This window comes from Schistocerca gregaria, chromosome 7 (assembly GCF_023897955.1).
Source record: "Schistocerca gregaria isolate iqSchGreg1 chromosome 7, iqSchGreg1.2, whole genome shotgun sequence".
Lineage (NCBI taxonomy): Eukaryota > Metazoa > Arthropoda > Insecta > Orthoptera > Acrididae > Schistocerca > Schistocerca gregaria.
In genome coordinates, this window is record NC_064926.1 from 402,557,259 (window position 1) to 402,584,828 (window position 27,570).

The 27,570-nt window shown below is 39.7% G+C and overlaps 1 protein-coding gene across 2 annotated transcripts in view; it reads left to right on the forward strand.

The window, feature by feature from the left end:
- The window catches only part of LOC126281429 (zinc finger protein 221-like), a 152,158-nt gene that overhangs the window by 98,637 nt on the left and 25,951 nt on the right, over positions 1 to 27,570 (forward strand). For both annotated transcript variants that reach the window (XM_049980382.1, XM_049980383.1), the window contains exon 7: positions 7,635 to 7,911. In XM_049980382.1, the coding sequence (XP_049836339.1) occupies positions 7,635 to 7,911 (277 nt within the window). The remainder of the gene's footprint in view (positions 1 to 7,634; positions 7,912 to 27,570) is intronic.

Consider the following 27,570-nt stretch of genomic DNA (forward strand, 5'->3'; position numbering starts at 1 on the left):
CATCATCATTTAATCATACAGTAAAGCTGCATGTCCTCGGGAAAAATTACGGCCGAAGTTTCCCCTTGCTTTTAGCCGTTATGGGAGAATATGAGGTCACTTGTACAAATGAACAGTGAGAAAGAATAATTGAGTTTTGCAATTAATATTCACTAGTAATAGCAATTATGCTGTTGTAAAAATCACAAGAAGAGGAGGTATAGAGGGCTGGAGACATGAGAAGATTGTACCTGGATTACATCATGATGAGAGAGAGATTCTGTAATCAAATATTGGATTGTAAGCTGTAGCCAAAAACAGGTATAGTCTCAGATCACAATTTAGTAGTTATGAAGAGTAACTGCATCATCGGAAAGAATGATTGTGGAAAGAAATGGAATACTGAGTATTGAGACATGATGGCATGCATTTGAAGTTTTCTAAGACTAGATATTACAGTAATGAATACCACAGTAGGCAGTTCAGTTGAGGAAGAATGGATGTCTGTGGAAAGGCTGATCACAAACATTGGACAGACAAACATAGGTGTAAGGAAGGCACTGATGAAGAAACCTTTGGCAACAGAAGAAATGCTTCAACTGATCAATGAAAGAATTAAGTTAAAAAATGTTCAGGGAAAGATAGAAGCACAACAATACTACTGTTTTAAAAATGAAATAAATAAAAATTCCAGGGAAGCCAAGCCAAAATGTCTGCATAAAAAATGTGAAGAAATAAAAAAGAAATGATCGTTGGAAGGATTGATTCAGCATACAGAAATGTTAAAACAGTTATTGGTGAAATTAAAAGCAAGGGCAGCAACGTTAATAGTGCAATGGGAACACCGCTGTTAAATGCAGATGAGAGAGCAGGTAGGTGGAAAGAGAACATTGAAGACCTCTCTGAAGGGGAGGATTTGCCTTGGTGGGGGGGGGACAAGAAACTGGAAGTCAATATGGAAGACATAGGACTCCAGTTGAGTCAGGGTTTAACAGGGTGTTGGAAGACTTGCAGTCAAACAAGCCAGGAGGAATAGATAACATCCCTTTTGAATTTCTAAAATAACTGAGGGAAGTGGCACCCAAATCATTGTTCAAGTTGGTATGTAGAATTATGAGACTGGAGAAATACCATCAGACTTCTGGGAGAGTATGATCTACACAATTCCGAATACAGTAAAGGCAGACACTAGTGAGCATTATGGCACATTCAGCTTAGTAGCTCATGCATCCTAGATGCTGACGAGAATAATGTAAAGATGAATGGATAAGAAAATTGCGGATCTGTTATATGACAGTTTTTCTTTACGAAAGATAAAGGAATTAGGGAGCTTGCTCTGACATTATGCCTGTTAATGTAAGCAAGACCTAAGAAAAATCAGGACAAATTTATAGGATTTGTTGACTTTGAAAAAGTATTTGACAATGTAAAATAGTGCAAGATATTCAAAATTTTGAGAACAATTGGAGTAAGCTATAGGAAAAGATTGGTAATATACACTACTGGCCATTAAAATTGCTGCACCAAGAAGAAATGCAGATGATAAATGGGTATTGCACAAATATATTATACTAGAACTGACATGTGATTACATTTTCACGCAATTTGGGTGCATAGATCCTGAGAAATCGGTACCCAGAACAACCACCTCTGGCTGTAATAACGCCCTTGATACGCCTAGGCATTGAGTCAAACAGAGCTTGGATGGTGTGTTCAGGTACAGCTGCCCATGCAGCTTCAACACGATACCACAGTTCATCAAGAGTAGTGACTGGCGTGTTTGATGAGCCAGTTGCTCGGCCACCATTGACCAGACGTTTTCAATTGGTGTGAGATCTGGAGAATGTGCTGGCCAGGGCAGCAGTCGAACATTTTCTGTATCTAGAAAGGCCCGTACAGGACCTGCAACATGTGGTCGTGCACCATCCTGCTGAAATGTAGGGTTTCTCATTGATTGAATGAAGGGTAGAGCCACGGGTCGTAACACATCTGTAATGTAACGTCCACTGTTCAAAGTGCCATCAATGCGAACAAGAAGTGACCGAGACGTGTAACCAATGGAACCCCATAACATCACGCCGGGTGATACGCCAGTATGGCGATGACGAATACACGCTTCCAATGTGCGTTCACTGTGATGTCACCAAACACATATGCGGCCATTATGATGCTGTAAACAGAACCTGGATTCATCCGAAAAAATGATGTTTTGCCATTCGTGCACCCAGGTTCGTCGTTGAGTACACCATTGCAGGCACTCCTGTCTGTGATGCAGCGTCAAGGGTAACCGCAGCCATGGCCTCCAAGCTGATAGTCCATGCTGCTGCAAACAACATCAAACTGTTCGTGCAGATTGTTGTTATCTTGCAAACGTCCCCATCTGTTGACTCAGTGATCGAGATGTGGCTGCACGATCTGTTACAGCCATGCGGATAAGATGTCTGTCATCTCGACTGCTAGTGATATGAGGCCGTTAGGATCCAGCATGGCGTTCTGTATTACCCTTCTGAACTCACCGTTTCCATATTCTGCTAACAGTCATTGGATCTCGAACAACGCAAGCAGCAATGTCGCGATACGATAAACCGCAGTCGCAATAGGCTACGATCCGACCTTTATCAAAGTCGGAAACATGATGGTACGCATTTCTGCTCCTTACACGAGGCATCGCAACAACGTTTTGCCAGGCAATGCCGGTCAACTGCTGTTTGTGTCTGAGAAATCGGTTGTAAACTTTCTTCATGTCAGCATGTTGTAGGTGTCGCTACCGGCGCCAACCTTGTGTGAATGCTCTAAAAGCTAATCATTTGCATATCATGGCATCTTCTTCTTGTTGGTTAAATTTTGCATCTGTAGCAAGTCATTTTTGTGGTGTAAGAATTTTAATGGCCAGTAGTGTATAACACGTACAAGAACAAAGAGGGACCAATAAGAATGTAAGATCAAGAACAAAGTGTTCAAATTAGAAAAGGACACAAGACAGTGAAGCAGTATTTTCACCTGTATTGTTTCTCCATACATGATGAAAATAAAAAATATGTTCAGGAATGAGATTTAAATAGAGAATGAATGATATCAGTGTTAATATTTTCTGATGGCATTGCTACCCTTAGTGAAAGGGAGAAAGAATTGCAGAAGTCATTGAAAAAAATGAACAGTCCAATGAATACATAAAATGGATTGAGAGTAAACCAAAGACAAAAGTAATGAGTTGCAGCAGAAAAGAGCTTAGGGGTAACCTTATCATCAAAATTGGTGACTGAGAAGTAGTAGTAGTAGTAGTAGTAGTAGTAGTAGTAGTAGTAGTAGTAGTAGTTGTTGTTGTTGTTGTTGTTGTGGTCTTCAGTCCTGAGATTGGTTTGATGCAGCTCTCCATGCTACTCTATCCTGTGCAAGCTTCTTCATCTCCCAGTACCTACTGCAGACTACATCCATCTGAATCTGCTTAGTGTATTCATCTCTTGGTCTCCCTCTACGATTTTTACTCTCCACGCTGCCCTCCAGTACTAAATTGGTGATCCCTTGAAGCCTCAGAACATGTCCTACCAACCGATCCCTTCTTCTAGTCAAGTTGTGCCACAAACTCCTCTTCTCCCAAATTTTATTCAATACCTCCTCATTAGTTATGTGATCTACCCAGCTAATCTTTAGCATTCTTCTGTAGCACCACATTTCGAAAGCATCTATTCTCTTCTTGTCCAAACTATTTATTGTCCATTTTTCACTTCCATACACGGCTACGCTCCATACAAATACTTTCAGAAATGACTTCCTGACACTTAAATCTATACTCAATGTTAACAAATTTCTTTTCTTCAGAAGTGCTTTCCTTGCCATTGCCAGTCTACATTTTATATCCTCTCCACTTTAACCATCATCAGTTATGTTGTTCCCCAAATAGCAAAACTCCTTTACAACTTTGGTAAGTGTCTCATTTCCCAATCTAATTCCCTCAGCATCAACCAACTTAATTCAACTACATTCCATTATCATCATTTTGCTTTTGTTGATGTTCCATCTTATATCCTCCTTTCAAGACACTATCCATTCTGTTCAACTACTCTTCCCAGTCCTTTGCTGTCTCTGATACAATTACAATGTCATGGGCGAACCTCAAAGTTTTTATTTCTTCTCCATGGATTTTAATACCTACTCCAAACTTTTCTTTTGTTTCCTTTACTGCTTGCTCAATATACAGATTGAATAGCATTGGGGAGAGGCTACAACCCTGTCTCACTCCCTTCCCAACCACTGCTTCCCTTTCATGTCCCTCGACTCTTATAACTGCCATTTGCTTTCTGTACAAATTGTAAACAGCCTTTCGCTCCCTGTATTTTACATCTGCCACCTTCAGAATTTGAAAGAGAGTATTCCAGTCAACATTGTCAAAAGCTTTCTCTAAGTCTACACATGCTAGAAATGTAGGTTTGCCTTTCCTTAATCTTTCATCTAAGATAAGTTGAAAGGTCAGTATTGCCTCACGTGTTCCAACATTTCTACGGAATCCAAACTGATCTTCCCCGAGGTCGGCTTCTACCAGTTTTTCCATTTGTCTGTAAAGAATGCGTGTTAGTATTTTACAGCTGTGGCTTATTAAAGTGATGTTCACTAATTTTCACATCTGTCAACTCCTGCTTTCTTTGGGATTGGAATTATTATATTCTTCTTGAAGTCTGAGGGAATTTTGCCTGTGTCATACATCTTGCTCACCAGCTGGTAGAGTTTTGTCAGGACTGGTTCTCCCAAGGCTGTCAGTAGTTCTAATGGAATGTTGTCTACTCCCGGGGTCTTTCTGTGCTGTGTCAAACTCTTCGCACAGTTTCATATCTCCCATTTCATCTTCATCCACCTCGTCTTCATTTTCCATAATATTGTCCTCAAGAACATCGCCTATGTATAGACCCTCTATATACTCCTTCCACCTTTCTGCTTTCCCTTATTTGCTTAGAACTGGTTTTCCATCTGAACTGTTGATTTTCCTGTAGGCAGTATCTATCTTACCCCTCATGAGATAAGCCTGTACATCCTTACATTTGTCCTCTAGCCATCCCTGTGTAGCCATTTTGCACTTCCTGTCGATCACATTTTTGAGACATTTGTATTCCTTTTTGCCTGCTTGACTTACTGCATTTTTGTATTTTCTCCTTTCATCAATTAAATTCAGTATCTCTTCTGTTACCCAAGGATTTCTACTAGCCCGAGTCTTTTTACCTACTTGATCCTCTGCTGCCTTCACTATTTCATTCCTCAAAGGTACCCATTCTTCTTCTACTGTGTTTCTTTCCCCATTCCTGTCAATTGTTCCCTTATGCTCTCCCTGAAACTCTGTACAACCTCTGGTTCTTTCAGTTTATCCAGGTCCCATCTCCTTAAATCCCCACCTTTTTGCAGTTTCTTCAGTTTTAATTTACAGTTCATAACCAATAGATTGTGGTCAGATTCCAGATCTGCCCCTGGAAATGTCCTACAATTTGAAACCTGATTCCTAGATCTCTGTCTTACCATTATATAATCTATCTGATACCTTTTAGTATCTCCAGGATTCTTCCATGTATACAACCTTCTTTTATGATTCTTGAACCAAGTGTTAGCTATGATTAAATTATGCTCTGTGCAAAATTCTACCAGATGGCTTCCTCTTTCATTTCTTAGCCCCAATCCATAATCACCTACTACGTTTCCTTCTCTCCCTTTTCCTACTGACAAATTCCAGTCACCCCTGACTATTAAATTTTCGTCTCCCTTCACTACCTGAATAATTTCTTTTATCTCATCATACATTTCATCAATTTCTTCATCATCTGCAGAGCTAGTTGGCATATAAACTTGTACTACTGTAGTCGGTGTGGGCTTTGTGTCTATCTTGGGCACAATAATGTGTTCACTATGCTGTTTGTAGTAGCTTACCCACACTCCTATTTTTTATTCGTTATTAAACCTTCTCCTGCATGACCCCTATTTGATTTTGTATTTATAACCCTGTATTCACCTGACCAAAAGTCTTATTCCTCCTGCCACTGAACTGCACTAATTCCCACTATATCTAACTTTAACCTATCCATTTCCCTTTTTAAATTTTCTAACCTACCTGCCCGATTAAGGTATCTGACATTCCACGCTCTGATCCATAGAATGCCAGTTTTCTTTCTCCTGATACAAAGTCCTCTTGATTAGTCCCCACCCGAATGGGGGACTATTTTATCTCCGGAATATTTTACCCAAGAGGATGCCGTCATCAGTTAATCAGAGTAAAGCTGCATGCCCTTGGGAAAAATTACGGCTGTAGTTTCCCCTTGCTTTCAGCTGTTCGCAGTACCATAACTGCAAGGCTGTTTTGGTTAGTGTTACAGGGCCAGATCAGTCAATCATCCAGACTGTTACCCCTGCAACTACTGAAAAGGCTGCTGCCCCTCTACAGGAACCACATGTTTGTCTGGCCTCTCAACAAATACCCTTCCATTGTGGTTGCACCAACAGTACGGCTATCTGTATTGTTGAGGTTCACAACCCTCCCCACCAAGGGCAAGGTCCATGGTTCACGAGGGGGGAGGGTAGATGAAGTTAAGGAAGTAAAATAACACATGTTAGATGAAGCGACGAGGAAATAAAAAGCAGACTAGCACATGCAAAGAGACCATTTCTGCCCAGAAGTCAGCCGGTGTCAATCATTAGCCTCAAAATGAGGAATAAATTTCTGAGAATGTAGGTTGGGAACACAGAATTGCATGGAAGTGTATCAAGGACAGTGGGAAAACCAGAAAAAGAATGAGAATCAATGTGTTTGAGGCATGGTGCTACAGAACGATGTTGAAAATTATGTGGACTGATAAGATAAGGAATGAGGAGGTTCCTTGCAGAATCATTGAAGGTAGGAAAATATGGAAAACACGGACAAGAAGTGACAGTAAGAAGGGATGGAGAGGTAGAACATGTGTTAAGACATCAAGGAGTAACTTCCATGGTATTAGTGGGAGTGGTGTATTGTAAAAACAATAGGGAAAGACTAAGATTTGAATAAATCCAACAAATAATTGGGTGCAAGTGCAACTCTGAGATGAAAAGAGTGACATGTGAAAGAAAATTGTTGTAGGCTGTACTGAACCAGACAGATGACTAATGAATCAAACCATTGTCTTCTGCCATCCATTTTGTAGATAATAAATAATGGCACTGCATTCTTGTGACTGTGTTTCGCCAACATTGCCTGCTTTTTGGATATGCTTCATGTGCGAAGAGAGTTTATTTGTGAGATGCATAACTTAGGTCTGAATCCTAAAGTATATTTTAGATAATAATAAGTTACATTATTGAAACCTTTACAAGATGTATTTTAGGCAATCATAGTATCAATATATATCTAGCTGATTACTGTTTAAGGCATACTGTTTGCTGACACTTTTGCTGCATGTGTTCCAGTCACCTATTTGTATCAGTTTCTTGCTATGTATACTTCCAAGTACTTAAGGAATAGTAGTCTGCTCAAGTTGCACGCTAAAATTTTTAAGGGGTGTTCAAAATACAAACATGATAGGTTTACTTGGGAGTGTGTTCATGGCCATTTGATTTTCAAAAATTATTTGTATAGAAAGTCTGGAATATTTGGCAACAGCATGAACTTTTAATATTTTTACATTTAGTTCATCTTGTTTATGTAGGTACATATGCGGCTGCATTCGGGTGATAAGCCTTACAAGTGTGAATACTGCGGTCGTCACTTTCGACAGTGGGGTGATTTGAAGTACCATTGCATATCAATACATTCGGAAGAAAAGAATTACCAGTGTGAATATTGCGGGAAAGACTTTGCCCGAAAATACTCTCTCATTGTGCATAGACGTATTCATACTGGCGAGAAAAATTACAAGTGTGAATTTTGTGGGAAAAGCTTCCGTGCCTCCTCATACCTTCAGAATCATAGACGGATTCACACAGGTAAGTTAAAGTTTTCTTTTTGCTTTTTATTCTTTGTTACATAACTTTTACCTGTGACTGTGTTTTATATTTATATTACAGATTCAGTTTCCATTATTAAATATGATTTAGCTGTGAGAAGTAAACCATGTTTCAGTTGTAGCTTTGTTGATTTTTGTTGTCAGGTAGTGTAATTTTTCTAGGATGTTTGTTATAGTACTCACTCATATTTGTTGGTATCATTACTGTAAAATATAAGGACAACAAAATTAATCTGAAACTGAAATGAAAAAGGGACTAAAACATGTAACCTGCCCACTGCTCTGTAATTGGTGGCATAAAGCCAGCAGCTCTGACATCCCTTTCTGTTTCTGTCACACGCATTGACAACATGTTACTCTGCACTCCTTAAACCTATGTAAACTTTTATCATCTCTTGCAGAAATGTCTGCTATTTTTGGATATTTACCCAAAGTCATTTCAGTTCCGACTGCTGATGAAAAGGCAGTTAACTCACAGAAAGATTTAGTTGCGATCTTTTTTATTGCTATTATGAAAACAGCCATTTTCTTTCTTTTGCCTGTATATAATATATTATATTAAAGTCAGTGTTATGTTTGTGATAACTTACTCCAATCAAAACAGAAAAACAATTAACAGTAATTCTAAAGAGCAACATCTATACAGCCCAAGGAGCTTAGAATAGATTATAACCTCCTCAATGCAGCATCTTGTAACTTGTCCTCGGTAAATAGCGGTCAGTCTGTTAAGCAACAGATGAACAACAGTTGGTTGCAGTGTTTGCTCATCTCTCACAAAGTTAAAGAAACAACAACCAAATGCTTGTGAAAGAAAGAATTAAATATATCAAATAATAGTTCAGTAAAACAAACCATACTCAAATTAGGCATTGCTTGGGATTGCACCTATGGCAGGAGTACAAATGCAGTGTCAGCAGTTTCGTGTGACAACTCAGCCTTTCTGAATTGTTCAAAATAAACCTGCATGTGATCTTAGTTGCCAAAGCTTCATTTGTAAATGTAATAGAACCTCTACATTAATTGATTAGACAATGTAAAAACATTGACTTCAGCAGTAATAGTTAACCTGCGAATGTAAGATGACCCTGTATTTTTCAGATTATAAGTGGGTAAATATGACAAAAGAGATGATTCAGGTTTGAGATGAAGTTGATTGCTGGATGACACTGGTTCCTGTGGGCTAGCACCTGTAGTGTGAATAGATTATATTTATAGCTAAATGAAGGAAGAGAAATTTCAGTACTCACTGTGGTTGAAGTGGCAAGTAAATTGGTCCCATTATCAATATATAACACATCAATGAATTATTTGGAAAGGAAGTGTAAAAATCAAAATGTATGAATGAAATGGATAAGAGTATAAAATTATACCTAACTAACGTTTAAGTTCATGTGCGTTTATGTTCAAGTGAGATGAATCGAACATAAACTGCTAAAAAAAATTTTGTGCCAGCTGCGTTTCTGCAAATGTATGTGGGCTTATATCAAAGGCACAATTACTCAGGGCCTATACGCTCTGGGACAACCCAGAAATCCAAGAAAAACATGATAATTATTTCATCCAGAAGAAAACCCTGAGAAACCTGGAAATCTTTTAGAATTCCGGGAATTTTTCATTGTTTTAGTCTTCAGTTTAACTTTTTTTAATTTGGCTAGTAAAAACTGATAAACAGTAAAATGTGTAAAAGGCCTTAGGATGAAGACTAAAGAATACTTCATAACAATAAAAGGTTGTCGTCGAGCGTGATGTCAGAACTGTATACATTAAGTTTGTTTAAGCAGTTCTGAGCGGGCTCACACGCAAAAGCAGTTGAGTTGCATATGGGCAATACCTTATCCTGGTTCTGGCTACTTGAAGTGTGGCTGTTAGCTGTATCAGCAGTAGCAACAAGCAGCCAGATGCTAGGCGGCAAAATTTTTCTGGTGCACCCAAGCTGCCAGATTCGCGCATGTGCATAGCAGTTAGAGTTGTATTAGGGAGGGGGTTAATCCTTGTGTAAGCTGTGTTTATGTTTAGTGATTTTGCTGTTTTCTCTTCATTTACACTTCTTACATCAAATGAAAAAGAAAACAGATTTCTGTGGTTGGGAGCTATCAAGTGAATTAAAATACTTTCACATAATTATGGAAGGCTAACATATGTTATTAGTTTCAGTTTTCTGATTTTATTTTACTTCCGTGTCAATCATTAATCACCTTGCAGAACAATGAAGTTATTTTTGTAAGTTTGCTAAAGAAATTTGGCTTTTATTAATTTTTTCTGCTGAGTCAGTCAATTTACTTGAAATTAAGTGTTTCATTACAGACTGTTGGCTAGTTTCAGCTGTTTGCTGAATTTCAAGTGCGCGTTTTCATCTTCTGGCAGATACGGCATTAGGCTACACTGAAGAACCAAACATGAGATTATACAGTACTGGTACTCATAGAAAATTTGCATCCTGAAAACCGCACTAAAAATCTTAATATCAGGTTGAGGCCTACTGCATTGCGAATCTGGACATATTAACGTGTACTTAAGCAGAATTATGCATTTTAGTATGTTTTATGAAATTCCCATGTTCTTGAAATATCCTATTTCTTTTATGACATCATGCAAGATCTCTTACTACTATATTCATACGAACATACAGGCTTCCTAAGTCATCATAGCTGCCCAGGTGCAGTAACACCTGTTTTCTAGCACACACTGGCAACTGCTGAAATGAAGCTATTTCTAACAGGTTACAGGAAAATATTGCAAATGGTGTTTTGAGAAGCATTAGTTTCAATGAAAATTTCCTTTTACACAAGATGAATTATGTTACTTGTGTGAATGTGATATGAATTTCTTAAATCACAGAGTGTTTGACTCTCATTTAGAACTTATCACACTGAGGGCTATGACACTTAGAAGAATTTCAAGCCCAGAAGACCAGAGGTTATGTCATTATTTAAAATTTTACTGGCACATTTGTGTGATGTATCTGAAAGCGTAACACATGCAAAAAAGACTAATATTATATTTGAAAGCTTAGTTTTTTCCTTGTAGCTTATAAATATTCAAGACCAGTATTATTATATTTGAAAACTTAACTTTTCTTGTAGCTACACAATGTACATCTACATCTACATCCGTACTCCGCAAGCCACCTGACGGTGTGTGGCGGAGGGTACCCTGAGTACCTCTATCGGTTCTCCCTTCTATTCCAGTCTCGTATTGTACGTGGAAAGAAGGACTGTCGGTATGCTTCTGTGTGGGCTCTAATCTCTCTGATTTTATCCTCATGGTCTCTTCGCGAGATATACGTAGGAGGGAGCAATATACTGCTTGACTCTTCGGTGAAGGTATGTTCTCGAAACGTCAACAAAAGCCCGTACCCAGCTACTGAGCGTCTCTCCTGCAGAGTCTTCCACTGGAGTTTATCTATCATCTCCGTAATGCTTTCGCAATTACTAAATGATCCTGTAACGAAGCGCGCTGCTCTCCGTTGGATCTTCTCTATCTCTTCTATCAACCCTACCTGGTGCGGATCCCACACTGCTGAGCAGTATTCAAGCATTGGGCGAACAAGCGTACTGTAACCTACTTCCTTTGTTGTCGGATTGCATTTCCTTAGGATTCTTCCAATGAATCTCAGTCTGGCATCTGCTTTACCGACGATCAACTTTATATGATCATTCCATTTTAAATCACTCCTAATGCGTACTCCCAGATAATTTATGGAATTAACTGCTTCCAGTTGCTGACCTGCTATTTTGTAGCTAAATGATAAGGGACCTATCTTTCTATGTATTCGCATCACATTACACTTCGCTACATTGAGATTCAATTGCCATTCCGTGCACCATGCGTCAATTCGCTGCAGATCCTCCTGCATTTCAGTACAATTTTCCATTGTTGCAACCTCTCGATACACCACAGCATCATCTGCAAAAAGCCTCAGTGAACTTCCGATGTCATCCACCAGGTCATTTATGTATATTGTGAATAGCAACGGTCCTATGACACTCCCCTGCGGCACACCTGAAATCACTCTTACTTCGGAAGACTTCTCTCCATTGAGAATGACGTGCTGCGTTCTGTTATCTAGGAACTCCTCAATCCAATCACACAATTGATCTGATAGTCCGTATGCTCTTACTTTGTTCATTAAACGACTATGGGGAACTGTGTCAAACGCCTTGCGGAAGTCAAGAAACACGGCATCTACCTGTGAACCCGTGTCTAAGGCCCTCTGAGTCTCGTGGACGAATAGCGCGAGCTGGGTTTCACACGATCGTCTTTTTCGAAACCCATGCTGATTCCTACAGAGTAGATTTCTAGTCTCCAGAAAAGACATTATACTCGAACATAATACGTGTTCCAAAATTCTACAACTGATCGACGTTAGAGATATAGGTCTATAGTTCTGCACATCTGTTCGACGTCCCTTCTTGAGAACGGGGATGACCTGTGCCCTTTTCCAATCCTTTGGAACGCTTCGCTCTTCTAGAGACCTACGGTACACCGCTGCAAGAAGGGGGGCAAGTTCCTTCGCGTACTCTGTGTAAAATCGAACTGGTATCCCATCAGGACCAGCGGCCTTTCCTCTTTTGAGCGATTTTAATTGTTTCTCTATCCCTCTGTCGTCTACTTCGATATCTACCATTTTGTCAACTGTGCGACAATCTAGAGAAGGAAGCACAGTGCAGTCTTCCTCTGTGAAACAGCTTTGGAAGAAGACATTTAGTAATTCGGCCTTTAGTCTGTCATCCTCTGTTTCAGTACCATTTTGGTCACAGAGTGTCTGGACATTTTGTTTTGATCCACCTACCGCTTTGACATAGGACCAAAATTTCTTAGGATTTTCTGCCAAGTCAGTACATAGAACGTTACTTTCGAATTCATTGAAAGCCTCTCGCATAGCCCTCCTCACACTACATTTCGCTTCGCGTAATTTTTGTTTGTCTGCAAGGCTTTGGCTATGTTTATGTTTGCTGTGAAGTTCCCTTTGCTTCCGCAGCAGTTTTCTAACTCCGTTGTTGTACCACGGTGGCTCTTTTCCATCTCTTACGATCTTGCTTGGCACATACTCATCTAACGCATATTGTACCATGGTTTTGAACTTTGTCCACTGATCCTCAACACTATCTGCACTTGAGACAAAACTTTTGTGTTGAGCCGTCAGGTACTCTGTAATCTGCTTTTTGTCACTTTTGCTAAACAGAAAAATCTTCCTACCTTTTTTAATATTTCTATTTACGGCCGAAATCATCGATGCAGTAACCGCTTTATGATCGCTGATTCCCTGTTCTGCATTAACTGATTCAAATAGTTCGGGTCTGTTTGTCACTAGAAGGTCTAATATGTTATCGCCACGAGTCGGTTTTCTGTTTAACTGCTCAAGGTAGTTTTCAGATAAAGCACTTAAAAATATTTCACTGGATTCTTTGTCCCTGCCACCCGTTATGAACGTTTGAGTCTCCCAGTCTATATCCGGCAAATTAAAATCTCCACCCAGAACTATAACATGGTGGGGAAATCTACTCGAAATATTTTCCAAATTATTCTTCAGGTGCTGAGCCACAACAGCTGCTGAGCCCGGGGGCCTATAGAGACATCCAATTACCATGTCTGAGCCTGCTTTAACCGTGACCTTCACCCAAATCATTTCACAATTCGAATCTCCGTCAATTTCCTTCGATACTATTGCACTTCTTATCGCTATAAACACGCCTCCCCCTTCACTGTCCAGCCTATCTCTGTGGTATACATTCCAATCAGAGTTTAGGATTTCATTACTGTTTACGTCTGGTTTCAGCCAACTTTCTGTTCCTAGTACTATATGGGCGTTGTGACCGTTTATTAATGAGAGCAGTTCTGGGACCTTTCTATAGACGCTTCTGCAGTTTACTATTAGCACATTAATATTGTTATTCCTTGTTGCATTTTGCCTACTCCTGCCTTGCCGCGTCTCAGGAGGCGTCTTGTCGGGCCTAGGGAGGGAATTCTCTAACCTAAAAAAACCCCATGTGCACTCCACACGTACTCCGCTACCCTCGTAGCCGCTTCCAGCGTGTAGTGCACGCCTGACCTATTCAGGGGGACCCTACATTTCTCCACCCGATAGCGGAGGTCGAGAAATTTGCACCCCAGCTCTCCGCAGAATCGTCTGAGCCTCTGGTTTAAGCCTTCCACTCGGCTCCAAACCAGAGGACCGCGATTGGTTCTCGGAACGATACTACAAATAGTTAGCTCTGATTCCACCCCGCGAGCGAGGCTTTCCACCTTCACCAACTCCGCCAACCGCCTGTACGAACTGAGGATGACCTCTGAACCCAGACGACAAGAGTCATTGGTGCCGACATGAGCAACAATTTGCAGTCGGGTGCACCCAGTGCTCTCTATCGCCGCCGGTAGGGCCTCCTCCACATCTCGGATGAGACCCCCCGGCAAGCAGACAGAGTGAACACTGGCCTTCTTCCCCGACCTTACATTAATTTAAGCCATTAACTTTTCCTATTTGTGTGTTCACACCAGTTAACAGTGATATTGCTATTGACTGACTATGTCATGTGTCCTGTGCTCTGAATATCTGCTATCAATGGCTGGTTAGATCACGTGACATGAGCTATAATTAGCTTTAGCTTACAAAAGTGCATTTCAGTGTGGGTTCAGAGCTTCAGAAACTAATGTGGTGTTTTGAATCTATACTTTTGTAATACAATACGAAAATGTGCAGCGTAAATGTTGCTGCACATCACAGATTTTTCCAAAACTTTTTCCCCTTCCTGAGTTTTTTCATTCTCTGAAGTTCCTTGTTGGTGTATAAAACCTTTACCATTCAACGGCTTGATATTTTTTTACAGCCTAGGGAAAGTATATAAGTGTGATGCTCTCCTCCTCCTCCTCCTCCTCCTCCTCCTCCTCCTCAGTTGCTCCTCCTCCTTTCCCCCCTTTGATAACTCTATTTTGTCTCTTACAGCCATGTCCACCCTTTCCATTATGCTACCATTTTTATGTACTGAAAATTCTATTAGGCAATGAATTTCAGTTTCTTTTGCTTCATCGTGGAATAATTCCAGCTAACTCTCTGGCTTGGAGACTTCTGTCATAAATTGTTTAACCTCTTGAAAGGAGACATGTCATTGCATACTTTTAATGGCAAATGATTTGCAGCTGTCTTTGTGCTGCTACAATAGTTTGTTGTGTATTGCAAGGTAGCATCAGGTATTATTGTTTCTGTTCAAGAAGGTAAAACAGTAGAAATATTTGTATTATCAACAAATTAACTGCTGATCAACACTTGATTTTCAATTGTGTAAAATATTTGTATTTACAGAAATTCTTAATTCATTATCTATCTGAATTATTTTTAAAGATTTTGACGAGAAAAGTAAGCTGAAACATTTTATTGTTACTACTGTGATATTTTTACCTTCATGTGGTTTATAATATCTGTAGTGCATCGATTCATTTTGACGGGATGTCTTGTCTTCCGAAACATGATTGAACTTGAAAGTGGGCAAAAATTAATGAAATTTCTTTAAACTGTACATATTATGAGAGTTCTTAAATTTATTAAAACTATCCCGGCTGTTATGTGGCTGTCCCATATCTGTTTGTGTAAAAAAATTTATACTCCTGTGGATAACGTCTTCAAGAGATGGCAGGGATATTCGCTCGGTTAACACCATGGCTACTGACTGAAATAAATATCTGTTGCTGTGCATCTTGATGCAGGGACTTGAAGTAATTTGTTACTTTTTTATTATTTATCTTTTTCAAATTTTGAATGCAATTTGGCCATTTACAGTTGTAAACATTTCCAATGTAGAAGATTGGTTACTGGAACTCTTCTTCTTCATAACCAAGAACTGCAATGTTTACACTGCCTCTTTCTGATTAAAGTTATTGTTGTATGTAGTAACCTTTATCATCTCTCATTACAATTTACTGCAACATCGATTCATGGCTGCCAGAACCTACACATTATCAAAAAGAATCTTGTATTTTCTTCTCTGCAACATGTGTCCAACTGTAGCTATTATAGCCATTTCCTCTCTTCAAAAGTTTCCTTTGTCCGCCTCTGTTCATTTTTCTAGTGTTTTTCATATTTTGTTATTTCCTTTTTTTCAATTTTGAATAGCTAAGGTCAGTCAAGGATGGTCGCCAGGTGTTAGAAGAATCGTGGACATAAAAGCTCACCAGATAAAATGTTAGTCATCAGTGAAAATGAATGTATCTTTGGATTTAGTAAAGCACAATCCCTATGCGCTCACACTAAATGTAAGACATTCTTAATAATCTGGCACTTTCACAAAGCCGGTTAAAAATTTGAATAGAACTGCCAGATTAGCAGTAGCCTAGTGTAATATGACTGAGTGGTTCAGTTGCACATGCCACCTCCAGTGTGATAAAACAAGTCTGAATGATGAAGAACAAAGTGGCAGACCATCTCTCTGTGAAGAAACCAGGTGTTGCACGAGAACAAATGGCACTGGTGCTTGAAGAGCGATGTATCACAAATGAAGTGGTAGAAAGTGTGGCGATGTTGTGGATCAGTTTTCAACATCTTGTACGACATTTTGAATGTGGCAAATATCGCTGCTACAGGTACTTGTGCCTATTCAAAGAGACGGCGAATGAGGAACAATTGAAATTGTTGCAACAATGTCATGCCAGTCCAGATGATTACAATCTAACAAAAAGAAAATGATGCACGATGAAGTAGTTATGTCAGTGTGTTAGAATTTGATATTCTTACAGATATCAATGGAAAATGCAAAATTGTAAGCTTTGACATCCGAGGGATTAAAGTGTGATGCTGCAGCATAATTTCATCGGGTTGCTGGGAAGAATAGTGAACAGGGGACATGTCGATACCGGGGCGTAAAGTCTGCAAATTTCATTCCACATACTCAGTTGCACAGTAACTATGTCTCTCAGAGAGATAAGTGTACAATATACGCAGATGTCAACATTTGACAGCCTCAAAGAAGCTGGTTGGAGTAATCGGCTAATCGCTCGAAATTTCAGTATGAGCAATGTCACTATTCTATGATATTGGCAGGAATGGGTAAAAAACCATCACTGAAGTGGTGGTCAACCTAGAGAGCCGACAGAATGTGAATATTGATAAAATCATCAAAGAGGAACTAAGAGCTGTGGATTCATCATTATCATTGATCCGATGTGGGAATAATGTTCCAGTGACAACTAGGACCATTAATAGGCGACTCGCAGAAAAGTCGACTACCATGGACCTCTGTACATCAACAAGCCCATTTGCAGTAGTGCCTAACACAATCGGGCTGGAATCTCATTGACTGAAGAAGAATTGTCTTTAGTGATGAGACCCGCATTGAACTGGGCTCCGATGATTAGTGAAGGAGTCTCTGGAGACGCCCCAGACTTGTGTTGGGATACTAACCTGACTGTCGTCTGCCATGTGGCTTGGCAACCAAGAGTGATGATCTGGGGTGCCATTCTGTTTCATCACAGGACTGCTCTGGCTTACATTTCAGCAAGATAATGTCTGCCTACACACGCTGAAAGTTCTGCTGCTTGTGTCTGTGCTTGCCAAACCCTACTTTATTAAGCAAGGTCACCAGATCTCTCACAAATTCAGAAATTTGGAGCATATTTTTACACTCTAACTTGTTAATTGGACAGCATTTGGCATGATATCTCTCGAGAGGACATCCAAAAATCCTGTCAGTGAATGCCAAACTGAAAAACTACTTTCCTAACGGCTAGGGATGACCTACAGTGCTATTATACAGTTAAATATGTAAATCTCTTCCCCATGAATAATCCATCTAATTTTTCTGAAATTCTAATTATTTGTTTGTGTGTAAGCGTATGCCACATATACCGATTTCCGACCATTCTTAAATTCCTTCGGAAGTGTCATCTTTTTTTTCCCCTCGACACAGAGTGGGGTTTAACTGTCTTTTTATGGACAAGTGCTGGGTGTGCCACTATGATTCTGAAATGGAGCAAACCAAGCAGTCCAATGGAAAAACGCGTAGTCGCAACCATCACTAGGAAAGGTGTTGCTGAGGGTTGTATGGGACTGTTATGATGCAATGTTAACAAATTATGCTCGTAAGGGCTAAACCGTCAGATGATCATTTTACTGAAATCTAGTGTCTGGGTTTCGGGAGGCCGTGAAGACAGAACATCTTGAGAGGCTGTGCAAGGTGTCATTTTGGTCCACACCAACACTCCAATTCATTCAGCACAGCACACAGTACTAGTTCTTTGGAGCAGTTCACACTGGTACTGACATGTCTGCTTCACACAAAATTACTGAAATGTGTAATAATAATTTGATTTTAAGTAGAAATTGAAATTAATGACTGGAAAGAAAGCTGTTAAAATTAACTGGAGCAGACGACTATTCTTGATGATGGATGCATTTTTGCTATTGGCCAAACTGACTTAGAGAAAAATGCTGAAAAATTTAGAAAAGTTTGTGTCGTTTAGTACCATCATCAATTTTCCTGGGCCCATATGTCTTTCCCCCATTCCTGTCTATTGTTCCCTTATGTTCTCCCTGAAACTCTGTACAACCTCGGTTTAGTCAGTTTATCCAGGTCCCATCTCCTTAAATTCCCACCTTTTTCCAGTTTCTTCAGTTTTAGTCTACAGTTCATAACCAATAGATTGTGGTCAGAGTCGACATCTGCCCCTGGAAATGTCTTACAATTTAAAACCTGATTCCTAAATCTCTGTCTTACCATTATGTAATCTATCTGATACCTTCTAGTATCTCCAGGATTCTTCCATGTATACAACCTTCTTTTATGATTCTTGAACGAAGTGTTAGCTATGATTAAGTTATGCTCTGTGCAAAATTCTACCAGACGGCTTCCTCTTTCATTTCTCTCCCCCAATCCATATTCACCCACTATGTTTCCTTCTCTCCCTTTTCCTACTGACAAATTCCAGTCACCCCTGACTATTAAATTTTCGTCTCCCTTCACTACCTGAATAATTTCTTTTATCTCATCATACATTTCATCAATTTCTTCATCATCTGCAGAGCTAGTTGGCATATAAACTCGTACTACTGTAGTAGGCATGGGCTTTGTGTCTATCTTGGGCACAATAATGTGTTCACTATGCTGTTTGTAGTAGCTTACCCGCACTCCTATTTTTTTATTCATTATTAAACCTACTCCTGCATTAACCCTATTTGATTTTGTATTTATAACCCTTTATTCATGTGTCCAAAAGTCTTCTTCCTCCTGCCACTGAACTTCACAAATTCCCACTATATCTAACTTCAACCTATCCATTTCCCTTTTTAAGTTTTCTAACCTACCTGCCCGATTAAGGGATCTGACATTCCACGCTCCGATCCGTAGAACGTCAGTTTTCTTTGTCCTGATAACGACATCCTCCTGAGTAGTCCCCTGCCCGGAGATCTGAATGGGGGACTATTTTACCTCTGAAATATTTTACCCAAGAGGACGACATCATCAGTTAACCATACAGTAAAGCTGCATGCCCTTGGGATAAATTACGGCTGTAGTTTCCCCTTGCTTTCAGCCGTTTGCAGTACCATAACTGCAAGGCTGTTTTGGTTAGTGTTGCAAGGCCAGATCAGTCAATCATCCAGACTGTTGCTCCTGCAACTATTGAAAAGGCTGCTTGCTCCTCTTCAGGAACCACATGTTTGTCTGGCCTCTCAACAGATATCTCTCCATTGTGGTTGCACCTACGGTACGGCCATCTGTATCGCTGAGGCACGCAAGCCTCCCCACTAACGGCAAGGTCCGTGGTTCATGGGGGTAGGTGTATGAATTAAAGGCAAAATACTAATTGTATTTGGCCATTACATCTCTACGCCATGATCCGTTAAGCTCGTATTGGTGGTTGGCTCTAACAGCAAGCCATCACAATATTTCATGTGTCATATATCTATTAGGAAAACTCATGAGTCTTAAATAATTTACCTTAAGTTACTAGCAAATGGTTGTAAAGCTAATACTAATAGTCACTCGGGAGAGTTGTAAATCATGTAGAACTGGTACTAGGCAGTCAAATGACACCCTACCACCAGTGTATGCTACGGCAAGGAGTCGTTGGTGTGTGTGTGTGTGTGTGTGTGTGTGTGTGTGTGTGTGTGTGTGTGTGTGTGTGTGTGTGTGTACCTGTTTTTTTATATGGAATCAGTGCATTAAGATGGGTCAGTGTGGAGACTTAACAAGATGGCAGAAAGGAGCTATGTGCTTCAGCGTGCTCGTGACCACTCCATGAATTAAGTTGCCCAATTTGTTTGTGTATCAACACAGTCACCAACTGTACCTACAAGAATGGTGTACCACTCGCACCATGTAACACAATGTGAGAACAGTGGTCGTAAAAATTTCCTGGTCAACAGGGTCAAGAGAAGAGTGTCACATCTTGTCAGTGACAGTTGATTTCAACTTGACGGTTCAACTTGATGATAATTGCTGATGTCAGTGAATGCATGTCCATCTCAACCAATTTTTGAGCAAACACTTTGACGGGAACTGCACACAGTGGACGTTGGGAGTTGTATGCCTCACAGAAGACCATTGCTCACAGTGGTGTATGAAGCTGCGCATCCTCCACATGTCATACAACACAGAAACTGGACAGTAGCTGACTGGAGGCACTTAATGTGATAATACAAATCACAGTTAAACGTCTTTTGAAATAGTGCAAGATGTCGAGAGTGGTGTTGGCTTGTGGAGGATGTAGTTCAGGCCAGGAGTGATTGTGTGTGGAGATAATATATTTTTTACAATTACTTGGATCTACTCATTCAGGTTACCATCAATTAACCACGAAGTTTATTTCAACATATTCATTAACAAAGTATTGTCACATCTGTCACATCTTCATGATTAATATACTGTGGATGATCCATTTTTCTAAGATGACAATAGTCATGTTCACAGTCGCAGGGCACCATACTTGCATTGGTGACTTGAGAAAAACTCGCACACCTTAATGCACCTTGATTTGCCTGCTAAATCATTTAAGCTTAATTCTGTACAAAATGTAGAGTCTATTTGGAACAGCAGGTGAAACATAGCAGTCAGTGTCCCCTAGCTCGGTAACTGCATGGGGTCTGATCATCAGTGGTTCACTTCAGCTGGATATGCATACCGGAAGAAACTTCCTCGCCAAATTGTGCCATTTAACAGTGCTGGAGGTGGTATTATGAGATATAGTGTGATGTCTCCTTTGGATGAACAGTTCTTTTCTGTCTATTGTGCTTACAATTCAACAATGTAGGAATGATAGTTTGTACTCTTCACATAGAGGAGGTGTTGAGTTGCAGACAGGCACAATAAGAAGACCGCTAAAAAATTAGACTTGGGAAAAGGATAATTATTTTACCAGTCTTTTCTTTGTGCCAGTGTGCAACTCTGTGTCTCCTTTATGTGGTGAGTAGCAATGTGTCCTTTCCATGTTGTTGTTATTTCATTCTGGACTTTCCAGTTCTTAGAATGCAGTGTAGTTGTGGAAAGGTGTATGCAGGATGTAGGTACTATGAAGAGAGTGATGGAAAAATGATTAGCAGATTTTAAAGACAACTGTCAAAGGAAAGAAACAGATATTCCAGCTGTAGCAGATTACATTTTGCAGCGAGGAAACAACAGGATTCTATGTAAGGGGACTGGTCCGAGAATACCAGGGGAAATGTTGAAAAAAATTGTCTGTGTTTTAAATAGTGTAAATCAAAGAATAAGATTTGTAAGCCTATTTAATTTTTACCCTCTTTTATGACCTTTTGGGAACATTATTATGTATGAATCACAGCTTTAGCTCTCACACTTTTTTTAATTGTATTTTTTTGTTGCGAGTGAAATAAGCCATGCTAATTATTTATGAATATCTTAGGTACACATTGCTCAGAATACAAAATAGAATGTTTATTTTTTCCTGTAATTTCTTTACACTATTATCTTTAAAGCAGATTATTGTAAAGATGGTGCTGTCATAAGTTATGGTACAAACATTTTTAAGGATGATTATCAAAAATTTTGGAAATGAATTCAGAGTTTTTCTTAAAAAAAAGCATTTTATTTTCAAAGTTAAGTCACAAGAGTAGTCTTCTTTTTAGTTAAGTATATTTTAGGACAGTATACAAAATTTCAGCTCTCTGTATTTAATAGTTTTTAACAAAAGTGTACCAGAACATGAAATAATTTAACTTACCGGAAATTCAAGTTAAAGTTAAAAATTTCTTTCTCTATTAAACTTGCATGGCACTAGTGCATTCCAGGTCTTTACTCATCTTGTTTCTTGTGTTCTTCCTCCCTTCTCTTTTTCACACTTGTTCTTATTTTTGCTTCTTTGGTAGCTTCCAACACAGATTTTTCTGCTTTAAAGAGCCTCCTTTGATCAATGGCAATTAGAGCTCTATGCATATTTAGTCCACCAGGCACTCTCATCAGTTCCATAAAGTTAAGCCTTGACACTGCACCATCATTGAAACATAGAACAGCATTTAGCACACCTATTTTCAATGTTTTTAGTCCTATTAGAACAGTTTTTTGTATCCGTTCCCATACACAATTTTTGAAACTTTCATTTGGATTTTGAGTCCTACTGTAAACATTCCTCTAATAATCTTGTATCATTAAGTTTTATAACTTCCGTTATAGCAAATGGCAAAGAATGTTTACAGTTGTAGGTCTCACCTTGTAACAGGCCTCTGGTAGCCACACCATGAGTCACTGCCATGTGGGCAGAGTGTATGACATGAGCAGTTGTCTGTGGAGAATTTATGAAAGAAGGCAGCCCATACTGCCTTTTTCATTCCCTCAGGGTCATTTTTATTTTGTCTTATGGATTGTCCATAATAATACTGCAACCTGTGTATTTCTTTGTCTTTAAGCCGACCACGTCCACTAGTGCTCTTACCATCAGCTAATTTCTTTTGTTTCAAATTCCTCTTCAAGTTACTCAATCTTGTACCTAACTTTTTCTAGACATGGCCAACAAATTCCATTTTTTCAAATTTGTGTCAGCATAAGGTTTGGATTCACAAACTTTTTGGTACCCTTTTGAGTCTCCGTCTCCTAGGTAAGATGTATGCATCACACCATATTTCCCCACTGACCATCAGATTCCATCCCTTCACTATAACACTAAAATTAATAAAACATTTATGATTTTCAGTTCAATTAGTACAGCCATGACAATACTTGCTAATACATTCCACATCAAGGACTTCACCATTGTTCAGCGAGGTAGCTGTCACTAAACCATTTAGGGAACTATGGCCTCTTCATTGCCAGGATGTGTCCAGGCTGCAGACTTACATGTATTGCTGTCGTTCATGGCTACGCATTCCTGAACAGCATTTTCCATACTGTCATTTGCTACTTCTTCTAAAGTCTGTAGAATAATTTTATTGTACCTGTCTAATGCTGTAGGAGGAGGTGAGTCCATAAGAGCACAGAAAATTGTGAACTTCTGTACCCTTAATATTTGTACCCTTAATATTTGTACCCTTAATATTTGTACCCTTAATATTTGTACCCTTAATATTTGTACCCTTAATATTTGTACCCTTAATATTTGTACCCTTAATATTTGTACCCTTAATATCTGTACCCATAATATTTGTGTTATACACTCTGTTTAGTTATGCCACAAGTATAACTACATCCACTTAAATCACAAAAATTACAAACAATTCTTAATTTTGATGCACAAACTCTTCTAGCACGTGTCATCTCAACTACCTTCACACCATTATTGCCACATTCCTTACATTGCAAAGCTTTATTTATTAGTTCAGATAGAGCAGAGAGTTCAACAATAAGACAACCTGTTTCAGTATTTGGCATCTCTGCAGTATTCTTCTTCTTCTTCTTCTTCTTCTTCTTTTCTTTCAACATATGTCCCGGATGCCTGAGGGATCCGCCACATAGGTCCATTGTCTCCATTTCGCCATATCACGGTCTGTGGGTGGATGTTCACACATTTAAGGTCTTCGTTAATCGTATCAACCCAACGTTGCTTAGGTCGTCTATTGGGTCTTCTGCCGATGACTTCAGGTGTGTAACCCGCCTTGGCAATAGAGTCATCACCGGCCTGTAAAACATGCCCAAACCATTGAAGACAACTCTCATGCAACTTGTCTTACATCGGTGCAACACCAAACTGTTTCCTAATGCTGTCATTGCAAATGTGATCTAACTTAGTGAGGTCCACTGTCCACCTTAGCATCTTTTGTTTCCGTTACACTTAGACGGTGTTCTGTCTCAACTGTAGTTGGCCAGCACTCACAACCATACAAGGTGACTGGTCGGATGACAGTGCGATAGATTTTTGATTTTAAATAATTTTTCTTCCTGTGGTCGCAAGTGACTCCGGTTGTTGTTCGTCGCCTCATCCAGGCTGCTCGAGTTCCGGCGTTGACCTCTTCTGTGAGTCGGCCGTCAGTGGTGATTGTGGAACCAAGGTAATTAAACATACTCACACAAGTATGAGTCTGATCTTCACCATTAATCGTGATGGTTTCCATTTCGTGTCTGTGTGATGTCATGTACTCTGTTTTCTTCAAATTAAGGCACAAACTGTATTGCGCCAACCGGTCACTCCATTTTTGAGTTTGGCTCTGCATATCAAGCTTGTTTTCTGCTCCACCATCACTTTGTTAGCATAAAGTAGGGTCCATGATAATGGCCGGTGCAGGTCAGCTGTCACGGTGTCCATTACGAGAATAAACAGAAGTGGTAATAATGTAGAACCGTGATGGATGCCGACTGTGATGGGGAAGTCCTTGGATAGTCCTGTGGTTGCACGGACATGACGTCTTGGCTGTGCATAAAGTAACTGCACCCAGTTAATAAGCTGCTCTGGCACATCATGCTGTCGAAGTGCTAGCCAGATGAGACTGTGTGGCACCCAATGAAAGGCCTTTTCGAGATCCAGGAATGCTAGATGCAGCGGCTTGGCTTTCTCATGATGTTTCTCAACTAAGAGTCTTGCAGCATGAATCGCATCAGTTGTGTCGCAGTTCTTCACAAATCCAGCTTGGTTTTTGGAAATCTGTGAGATCTAATGGATCCTTTGGTCCAGAGCACACTCAAAGATTGTCATGACCTGGCAGAGAAGTCAAATTGGATGGTAGTTGGTGCACTCAGTGGGATTTCCCTTCTTCTTAAAGAGAGGCACGGTGGTGCTCTGTTGGCAGTCAGTTGGTGTTTGTCCCTCGTCAATGATCTTGGCACCTCTATATTATCAGCATTAATACTGTGAAGCCCATTGTCCAAATATTTCAGTTTTAGCTTCAAAGCACTTGGAGCAGTTGAAGCCGATTAAATTGTTGTATAATGTATTTCAGCATTAGTAGAGTTAATCCATTTGGTGAACCAATTTCCATAAAATTTACATTTTTTAACACTGAACTTCTTAATTCTTCCCATTTATTTCAAGTGGTATAAGAAACTCACGCATACAAAAGGGACTCAAGTGCACAATAAGAGACTCATGCATACAATTGCAGTAGATTCCCGTTAATCCGAACTAATTGGGGCCAGACCTTGTTTGGATTACTGATTTGATCAGATTAGCTGGAATTATGGTGACAAGTTTCTAGAGTATAGTATACCAAGCAGATAAGTAGGTACACCATGGTAACAAATGGGAACAAGTGTGGGACCAATGGCTCACTCTCACTCCCTGCCCTTTTTGTAGTGCATTGTTGAGACCTATGCAGTGTCTGAGGTCAGTGCACTGCCAGTTGGCTTGCAAAGCACTTGGTTATGTTAGTTATCAATCGCTGGCACGCATAATGGTTGTATTGTATTCGTTCGGGCGTAGTGGTGTATGTATATTCGTCATGAGTAAATGGAAACATACAACATTAACTCTTAAAGAAAAACTGAATGGTGAGAATGTATCTAAACTGGCAACGGAACTGGGTGTTGGTAAAGCAACCATTTGTGATTGGAAGAAGAACCGAGTGAAGTTTGAACAGTCTGTGCAACGTCTTCAACTCGAAATTCTGCATACTTTGAAACAGTCCCAGTATGATAAAGTGGATGAAGCTCTTTTCCTATGGTTTACACAGGAAAGAGAAAAGGGAACTCCTTTGAGTGCAGCACTGGTTAAGGAGAAGGCTGTGTTACGTGAACAAGTTAACAAATGGTGATGAGTCTTTTTAGTGTGGGTACAGGTTGGTTGGAAAGTTAAAAAACCACCATGGAATCCGTCAGCTAACAATTACTGGAGAGAAGTTTTCTTCTGACCGTGATGCAATGAAGGAATACTTGGGTGAGTTTGAAAAAATGACAATAGAGGGAAAGTATTCTCCCCAACAAATTTATAATGCTGACAAGACTGGCCTTAATTTTAGGGCATTGCCAACAAAAAGACTGGCATCTAAAGCAGAAGACCATGCTCCTGGTTTTAAAATGTGCAAAGATCATGTGACTTTATTAGAGTGCAGCGACGCTGCTGGTAATCACAAGCTGCCTTTAATGCTGATCAGCAAATATGCTAGGCCCAGAGCTTTTAAAAACTGCAACATGAAGTCCCTGCCCATATATTATCTCAACCAGAAAAAGCATGGATGGATGGTAAGCTGTTCAAAGAATGGTTTCACTTGCAGTTTGTTCCCTCTATTCAATGGTTTTCTAAGGAAAATGATTTGTCTCCCCATGCACTCCTTTTGACTGATAATACGCCATCTCATCCAAGCACTGAGGAATTATGTGATGGAGAAAGTGTGGTGTAGTTTTTGCCGACAAATGTTACACCACTTCTATAGCCAATGGACCAGGGCATACTGCAAACATTAAAACTGATTTACAGAAAACAATTTTTAAGAATGCTGATTCAAGATTATAGCATTCCTTTAGTGGACAAAATAAAAAGACAAATGTGAAGGATATTGTTTATTGGGCCGCTGAGGTATGGCAGGTATTTCAGAAAATACTCTGAGAAAACCATGGAGAAAACTATGGACATCTCTTGAATTTCAGGACAACCTAGTTGAAAATGAAGAGGAAAATCTGCTGCTAATGATACAGACAATCCCTGGATGTGAAGAAATCGAGGAGGAGACATAGATGACCGGATGGCAGCGGATGGGGCAAGTGTGGAGAACCTTACTGATGCAGATTTAGTTGCTTCTGTGACTCAAGACCAGGAAGAAGTGGACTGCTGTGACAGAAGTGACAATGAGCCTGAAAGCGCCAAAGGAGAGCTGGTGCCACAGAGTGATGCTGCAGAAGCCCTTGACCTCACACTACATTATTTGGAGCAACAGCTTCACTGCTGATTTGATGTTTATGAGACAATGGCACAGTTATTCGTTATATAACAGACTGTCTTCATTATGCCAAAAAACAATGACTGAGTTTTTGTCATCTAAAAAATAGGGATAAAATGTCCACTGTATTTTAGTAAGTTTGACAGCTTTTCTTTCATTGTTTTGCATTGTTTAAACCTAGTGTTTTCTTGCAAATTTTTGTAATACATGTTTACTGTACGGTGTAAATTAAAATAGTGTGTATGGACAGCAGCTTGCCGCACAGTTTTCCATACTTAGACTAACATTTTTTCATGTTCGGATTAACCGAACGTTCGGATTACCGTGGTTCAGATTAGGGGGATTCTGCTGTACTTCACTGTAAACAAATATTCACACCAAATAACAGCAAACAGTGACTAA